The 9028-nt window shown below is 41.6% G+C and overlaps 1 protein-coding gene across 1 annotated transcript in view; it reads right to left on the reverse strand.

Annotated features, from left to right (window-relative positions):
• The window catches only part of LTBP4 (latent transforming growth factor beta binding protein 4), a 248222-nt gene that overhangs the window by 73814 nt on the left and 165380 nt on the right, over positions 1-9028 (reverse strand). The window contains exons 6-8 of the mRNA XM_089659117.1: positions 8798-9013; positions 6660-6901; positions 978-1080 (exon numbers count right to left, since the gene is read on the reverse strand). Of these exons, the coding sequence (XP_089515243.1) occupies positions 978-1080; positions 6660-6901; positions 8798-9013 (561 nt within the window). The remainder of the gene's footprint in view (positions 1-977; positions 1081-6659; positions 6902-8797; positions 9014-9028) is intronic.

The following is a 9028-nucleotide window of genomic DNA, read 5'->3' on the forward strand; positions in this document are numbered from 1 at the left end:
AGCAAGGCACATCTGTGTGATATGTAACAAACTAACTGCAAGTCCTAAAGTGGTTAAAAAGTCAAAAGATTTTTTACCTAAATGCATTACCTGCATTAAGGTAAAAAAAAAAACTGCCACTTGCTGTTTGTGTCCCCCCCAACCCTCCCCCCCCAAAAACATTTCCAAAGTCCTCCCTCGATCCAGCACTGTGCTCATCTGCAGCAGCACTGGTCTCTCTCCCTGCTCTCACAGGAAATACTGATAGAAGCTGGAGCCATAGGCTCCTGCTGCTGTCAATCAATACCAGGAAGGAGGGAGCAGAGGCGTGGCCAGGCCACACTGTGCGTGTCTATGGATGCAAACAGCCTGGCTTGGGAGTATGCCTGCTTGTGTGCCCCTATAGCACATGGCTTGCTATGGGGCACACTCAGGAGAGGAAGAGCGGACAGCGGAGGACCCCTGAGAAGGAAACGAGGGGCTGCTCCGTGCAATATCCTTCCACTCCAAGATTTCCAAACCAGGGCCAGTTTACTGTCCTTTAGACTTTAGGGGGGCCAGGCTTTGGCCATTAGGAGCAGAAATTGCCCTGGCATCAGTGAGATGAAACAATGCATCATTGATATTAGTGGGAGGAATAGTGCCACATTAATGTTGTCAGTAGAAGGAATAGTGCCCCATTGTTGGTATTAATGTGAGAAATAGTGCCCCATCATTGGTATCAGTGGGAGGAACAGTGCCCAGTTGTTGTCAGTAGAAGGAATTATGTACATTGTAGGCTTCAATGGGAGGAAAATTGCCCCAAGGGTCGAATAAAGGCTGATCTGGCAACAGTTTGGAGGCCACTGCTCTAGGATAACCTGACATATATATCCACTGGTTAAAGAATGTTAGAATGACCATAGAAAAGAAGGAAGAGAGATGTATCACCCTTGTTGAATAAACCTCTTGAGAACTGGGACCCAACACAACATTTGGCAGGGGGTTAATAAACTTACCTTGGTATCCAGGGCAGGGTGTACAGTCATGAACGCCCCAAGCTACTCCAGAACCCCGACAGCAGATTTCCTGAGTCCTCAGGCCCGGATAAGGTGAAGCGCACTGTGATAGAAGAAAAAACCTCAATTAACGTGATGGGAGAGCAGCTGTGCTGGCAGTAAGTAGAAGTATGACATAGCAAGGGCTCAACAAACACTAGACTAAGTGACCTCCCCATGGGATAGCAATAAAGCTGCTGTCATTCAAAATTTCTCAGTTCTCATACTTTTCCAGGACTGTGCTGTTATATAACTTGGACGGTACAGCATCACTCATGGAGGGAAAAAGCTCTTTGATGAGACCTCAGGAGATAGTGTGGTCATCCTGGAAATGAAGTCTTGTCTGAATTTATCAGAGGGAAAGTCAAAATAATATCTGAAAAAAGGCAACTGAGTCTTTCTGTATGGAACTGGCTGAAAGAACTGCTGTGTTCTTTAATTCTTAAAGAGGAGCTCCAGTCCTTTTTGTGTTCATTACAAGTCAGCATCTACAAAAACTGTAGTTGCTGACTTTCAATACACAAACACTCAGCTGAGCCATTCCTTCCCTTGGTCTTCTCTCCCCGGCGCCCGTATCTCAACTGTGGGCACCCGGCTGTGACAGTTTGCGCAGTCTTCTTGGATCCCAGATGTCTAGGTGATCCAAGTGGAAGTGGGAGCGGGTACCTGCCAAAACCAGTAACCCATTCCCCCCCCCCCAAAAAAAAAGCGCCATTTGGTGGAGAGGAGGGACCCTTAAAGCATAACTCTCTCACAAAAGCACTAAGGCAGGCCATTGAGTATACATTTTTTGGTTCAACCAACGGGTTGAACTAAAAAAATAAATGTGCCAATTCCCCATCCACACATTCAAGGTGGATGTGGGAAATACTCCTGCCGTGCTATTGTGTTCTGCTGGCATGAAGCCTTCCTGCAGAGATCCACAGCCTGAGCTGTGGATTTCTGCAGCTCCTCCGGAGTTACCTTGGGCCTCTTGGCTGCTTCTCTGATTAATGTTCTCCTTGCCCGGCCTGTCAGTTTAGGTGGAAGGCCACGTCTTGATAGGTATGCAGTTGTGCCATACTCTTTCCATGTTCAGATGATGGATTGAACAGTGCTCTGTGAGATGTTCAAAGCTTGGGATATTTTTTATATCCTAACCCTGCTTTAAACTTCTCCACAACTTTATCCCTGACCTGTCTGGTGTGCTCCTTGGCCTCATGATGCTGTTTGTTCACTAATGTACTCTAGCAAACCTCTGAGGGCTTCACAGAACAGCTGTATTTATACTGAGATTAAATTCTGTTTACGAATTTGGTGACTTCCGAAGGCAATTGGTTTCACTAGATTTTAGTTAGGGGGTATTGGAGTAAAAGGGCCTGCATACAAATGCATGCCACACTTTTCAGATATTTACTTCTAAACATTTTTGAAAGCCATTTATCATTTTCCTTCCACTTCACAATTATGTGCCACTTGTATTGGTCTATCACATAAAATCCCAATAACATACATTTACGTTTTTGATTGTAACATGACAAAATGTGGAACATTTCCAGGGATATGAATACTTTTACATTATTTTGGTAGAGATGATGATAAATTCCTCCCAAAAGATCTTCAATAAATAGGCATTGGATTGTTGTCTGAATGGAGCAAAATGGCTGGCTTCTAAGTGTAGCAGTTATAACACTGTAAAGAGACTCACATACGAAAGGCTCACTGGGTGCAGGGAAACTAAGCCACAGCAACAGCGGTTCGTTAAATTTTTTTTAAAAAAGGGGGTATTAAAAGGAACTCAGTCCAGCTCAAAGCAGTTCAATTAAGGGTTTGATTACAATAGTGATCGTAAAGGCTCGAGTTTTTTTTACCTTTGTGCATTCTATGATATCAAATGAAAGTCTCCTTCTTTGCACACAACCTCCTCATGTATGGTTTGGATTTTGAGGAATGACATGAGGAGCGTAGAGAGCACTCCAATCTTAATTCATTCCATGTTTTTGGCTAATAGCCCATGTGATTGCCTGCACCTGTAGGAGCCTAATACGGTCCGGCTGTTAGCAGCTGTGTGCTCTCTGTGATTGGTATCAGAGCTGCCGAGGAAACTGCACTCACATGTTTGGCCTGCTTACGTAAGAATGTTTTTCATTTCCAGCTAAACTTTACTATGTATAGTCATGGTTATTGTTTTACTCCAGAAATAAAAATGTATACTATAAACATAAAAATAAACCCTGGATGTCATACCTTAGTCTTTTTTTTTACTAGTCCTGTAGGAATGGTAGTTTCCTCTGCTGCAACCTCAAGAGTATTGTGTTTGGTTCTAATAGTACATTTAGTTAAAGGGGATCTTCCGGCTACATGAAATACATTAAAAGTCAGCAGCTACAGATACTGTAGCTGCTGACTTTTGATAAAAGGATACTTACCTGTCCAGGGGTTCAGAGCTGTCCACATCCAGACCGTTTATTCACGGGTCTTTGGGGCCCTGGTGCTGGCATGTTTATTAAGGGAAGATGACTGTGACTCCTTGCAGCTTCACAGCCAAATTCCTACTGTGAATGCACGAGCCATGCTGCACTATGTGAATGGTCCCACAGCCTTCTGGGACATGTGACATGTCCAAGAAGGCTGAGGGCAAAGGGGCTGAACTTCTGTTCAGATCACCTAGGTAATCCGAGTGTAAGTGGGAGCAGGTACCTGTCAAAACCAGATACCTGCCCCCCTACAAAAAAATAAATGTATCCAAAAGTGATACCAAAGGGCGGAAGGAGGCAAAAAAAACAGAACCTCCCTTTTGGGTGAAGTTCTGCTTTAAGCCAAGTGTGAAAAATGTAGGGGTTATTCAATCTTGGGTATTACGGTAAGGCAGCCATTCTCAACAAGGGTTCTTCCAGGGGTTGCTAAGGGGTTCCTTGAGCAATGAGCATGCCTCTCAAATGATTAACCACTGACACCAATTATCTTTGTTAGGAATATGTAAGGGGGGACTCTTTCCAGTGATCACAAAGCATCCTACCCAGTGACCATCACACTAATGTACCATGAGCTGTAGATACAGTAATTATTAACAGGGGTTCCTTGAGCCCAGTAAATTATTGCATGGGTGGTGTCTAAAGATTGAGAGGCTATGTTAAGAGTTCCATTTGGGAGGGGGGGGGGGAGAATAAAGGTTAAGGCTGGCCACATGTTATACAATATTCTTGTACAACTTTCCTTTAAATTCACCAAAACCATATAATATGAGGTCAAACCTAAACACTTTCAAATTGTATGCAGTCAGGGAGTCCCCTACACTGCATAGCTGAAGGTAAATCTAAAGGAAATTGAACAAGAAAAATGTATAATGTATGGCCAGCTTACGGTTAAAATGAACCTATACTCCATAATACCCTTGGAAAAACTCCCGCCTAAAGTGTATGTTCTTACCTTTATTGTTAAGCACAATGGTATTTTCTGTGCCCCTCTCTGATTTAGGTTCGCTTTGTTACTGGGGTCTGACATGGCTAAATGTCTATAACTGACAATAGCCTGTTCCATGAGAAATTAAAGGCAATAAGGCTGTCTTATTGGACATGGATGGGAGAATGACAGCTGGCAGGGCTTAGCCATGAAATTGAGAAAAGTCAAAAGTAATAAGTCGTAAGCCTCAGTAATAAATCCAAACAGGAGAAAAGCAGAGAAGAAGCTTTTTTATTTCTGGCTAAGAAAACCTCAGAGATCAACACATCAAAAGGGAAGTCTCATAAAAGCTTTTTTATTAACTTTCCTTGGAGCATACATATCAAACAGCACCCAACGCCTTTTGGCCGACACGTGGCCTTGTTCACAAAATATCAAACGCAACCAACACGTTTTGGCTGTTAAGCGGCTGTAATCATGGCAATCCATTGGCAGTGCTTGATATTAAAGAAAGTTAATAAAGATTTATGTGACATCCCTTTTGATGTGCTGATATCTAAGATTTAAGGATAGACTATTGATGGAGTAAGTGGATCTTCACTTCCATATAATTTTAGTCTGATACTGTACATATAAACAGCATCAATTTTGTGGAGTATGTGCCCAGGCAAGACTTCCTGTTTTAAAGTTTGAGGGGGAGTACATATTCACTTTAGGATTTAGGTGATAGGTAGGGATGCATGGATACCGCTTTCTTAACGGCGGGTATGAGTTCTGATACGTTTGGTCAAGTACTTGCCAAAACCGAGTACCAATACCTTTGCAGTGCGATTTAAACCCATACAAAATGAATGGGCTCAAATCGCACTGCAAAGAAGTGCATGTGATTTGAACAGGAATGCTGTAAAATTCCTGTCTGAATTGCACGCCATTTCCTGCACAGCTTCTGTGCAAACCCAGGCTTGTTATAGTGACTTTGAGCCTGCGTTCACAAAGGAGTGGTACGGGAAACCTTCCAGCATGAAGGGTTCCACCAGCTCTGGCTCTTGGTCCCACTGTGGACATCAGCTGTGGCTTGGGCTCCTCCTGCCTCTCCCATGGCTTTCTCCCCCAGCTTCCAGTGGCTCTTTCCCCCAGCCTCCAGTGGCTCTCTCCCCCCAGCTTCCAACGGCTCTCACCCTCCAGCTTCCAACGGCTCTCACCCCCCAGCCTTCAGCAGTTCCAGCCATCCACTGGACTCCGCTGTGTCAGATTGCTGATTCCTTCTGCCAGACAATGAAAATCTGCTTCCCAGATTCGGGAATTTGAAGTCTCCGCTGCTTTCTCTTCTCTCCTGGCAGTGATGACAGTATGGGCTAGTTGGCTTCTGATTGGTCACACCATCACATACCGGTATTGGTTTTGGTATTGGTGCAACCCTAGTTATAGGATGTTTTAATGGTTTCAAAAATTTGTAAGCAGGAACATTTTTATATTGCAGAAGAGACATACTACGTTTCTTCTGCAATAAACGCTTTTTACTTTCCTGTTTGCGTTCTTCTTTTGTTTGTTGACATGCGTAGCTGGGTAGAATATGTAGGAGTTACATCATCCAGGGCAAGCCACTCAAGATAGATGAATATGCTGAACATAGAAGAAGCCAAGGAGACGCTCCAATGAAGGAGCTCAAAGATGTAGAATCGCTTACACGTGGTGAGTATTGTTCCGCTTTAAGTGATTTGCTTTATTTTAGGGTTTAATTTACAGGTTAGGTTAAATGTTAATGTTTAATTTTAGAGGTTATATAATTAAAAGGTTACTAAACAAAAATAGCAACCTCCCCAATACTAGTTTTGCAGAGTAAGCTGCATATGGAAGGGATATGCACAGAACAAACAAGTGTGCTGAGAAAAAAATATATTTTGTTTATTTTGTGCAAAGCCCTTGTATGTGCACCTCAAAAATCTAGATAGGAATTGGAGCAGATGCCATTTTTGTTTAGCTTGCTGGAAATGGTGCAGGGATATCCACTCTTATACCAGAACAGGTAACCCCAGTAGAAAACTGACCCTCATCTGTTATGGTGATAATTATAACATTTTGGAATTCTCAGTAGGACATTATCTCAATAAGAAAAATAGAGAGCATGCATCTGCCCAGTGGTGGCACAGAATGCACTAAAAACCCAGCTTAAGTTTTAACACTTCAAAGTCTGTTAAAAAACTAAAATTAAAAAAATTTGGGTTTTAGAAATATTTTAACATCTCTAATCTATTTTTTTACCTGTCCATTGTCTAGTCTTCTGAAGCAGTACCCATAACCAGATGTTTCTGAGAAGCCATTGATTCTGGGGCTACTTTGAGCCTGTACTCTGTGTATAGGAATTCTGATTGCCTGATTTGGTGAAACAGCCCTGCTTCCAGTATTTGACTGGCCCTCACGACCATCTACTCTCTCCACCTGGTGGATGTTCACCGAGGCTTCTGGAGGGTGTTCAACATGGACATTCACAACAGAAACAGGGCCTGTGAGAAGAGAAACAAGATAAGAGCAGAATCATCCAGGAAACAGTTAAGAAGAACAAAATAATCTTTTTTTTCAGCAAGCTCACTCATATTTTCAAAATGCATAGTGCCAATTTTTGGAAACTGAAATGATAAAAATTCCTCCTACCCCCTCATCATCATCCTGTATTAAAAATTGTATTTTGATAAAGAAACCCTAGATGAAGACAAGAACTTCTACCAATGGTCTGACCTGCTATGCATTTATGCACTTGGTGCATACATAAGATTTGACTTTGAGAAAGTTCGGTATGGACGCAACTAGCGCGGGTGGAGGAGGTAAGTGACGACATCATGCTGGGCGGATCTTGGGTGTCTTCTTGGATTCCTGTTCACTGGCTTGTTCTTGGGGCTGATTGCTGCTATACTGATATTATTTTAAAGAAGCAGCCTATAAGTGCATTTGTTTTTTCTTTTTACCAATAAATACTACAGTTTTACACTATGGAGATTTCTTATGTTTCTATCCCATGAGTGCTTCAGTGAGAAAAACTCTTTAACCTTGTAGAAAAAGTTTTGAATCAGATAAGAGGGAGAGATTTAAAGCGCTTTTTGACCTCCTGTGTTTATAGTGGTGTCCAGCTCTGAATGAAGGTGAGGTCATACCCACTTGTGCAATTTGGTGGTGTTTTATCTCACATTGGATGAAATAAAGAATCACGGTGAAGATTGTGTACTATATGCTATGAACATATAATTAGTTGGAACTTTTTTCTGGATTTTCTCAAGGAGATAATTAGACTTGGATTGGACATAAAGTATATTATTATACATGTGCCTCTTGTTTGAACACTTATTTGCACTATTTGAAGTATTGTATATGCACATGTGCTATTATTATGCATTATTTACATTTTATCAGTCAAGCATTTTTTGATCATTTTTTTATTTATTGAGTGAGTTTATGTAGTGATACATTTATATATATATTTTCTTGTTGCTTTGTATATACATCTATTACACATTGGTTGTGATATTTTACTGTAAATTTCTATTTGGGGAGTGCTTCACTATATTTTTTTCATCATACATAAGATTTGACCATTTACAACTATCTATATGGTCATACTACACACATGCAAGAGACACTGAGAGATGGCCTGCATGGGGACTGCTGCTGCACCAAATAAACACGCAGGTAGACTGAACAATGAGAAAAAACCTTCGTCTTCAGCCAAGGGCACTTTATCTGAATGCAGTTTTCATCAGAGGGGCAAGTAAGTTGGGTGGACAAAGGTATTTTATATAATTTCAATTTAATTTCCACCATACGAGAAACCCACATGGTTGGCTTTTGATTTGGAGGTCATGAAGCATATTTAAATCCTGTCGATGATGCTGTTTTGCTGGTTTGAAATTTAAGGGCTTCTTTCACCATCCATTTTTTTCATTTTGGCCACCAAAATGCTCTCTTTAAAGCAATGGGAATATGGAATTGGATCCCCAAGTCACCCCTTAGCTGTTTAATGGTTTTGCAATCAGATTGCAGGCTATGTGCATTTCTATTATTTTCAAAAATGTTGGTGTCAAATTAGGTTTGCCACCACTTTCAGCTCTATATCGTGTCCCCTTGAACAGGAGGTGTTTTGTTAATTGCCCAGTTTGGCTACAAAAAACAATAACATTGAAATCAAGAGTGTAACTGGGAAAGCTAAAATTAGTCAAACTTTTGGACCTCTCCTTGAACTTTTCATGGCTTTTTTATATCTGTAGCAGGGTAATACTTCTGATGTCCACCCAACAAAATGCTCGCTGGTTAGAAAAGTCAGCACACTGTTTAAAGATCAACAAAACAAAGTGCCAGATGGCAGTGGTGGAAATACTCTCAGTCTCTACATTTAAAGAAATATACTTTACCGTCTTTTTCTGGCTGATGGTTGGATAAAGGCAAAGTGTACACAGATTTAGTTCTGGAATTCTGCCCTTCGCTGCTGTTCCTTATGGAAAACGCAGCTATCCCATTCCCTTGGGGTACCGGAATTTGGCAAAAGCTTCCTGTGAAGTTTGGTGGGCACAAACACTGGTCCTTCTTTATACATATACCACCATTCTGGCACAGCATAGGGCAAAGAACTGTTAAAAGAAAAC

Source organism: Staurois parvus, unplaced genomic scaffold (assembly GCF_062004578.1).
Source record: "Staurois parvus isolate SC_StPar_1 unplaced genomic scaffold, SC_StPar_1.0 ptg001133l, whole genome shotgun sequence".
Classification (NCBI taxonomy): domain Eukaryota; kingdom Metazoa; phylum Chordata; class Amphibia; order Anura; family Ranidae; genus Staurois; species Staurois parvus.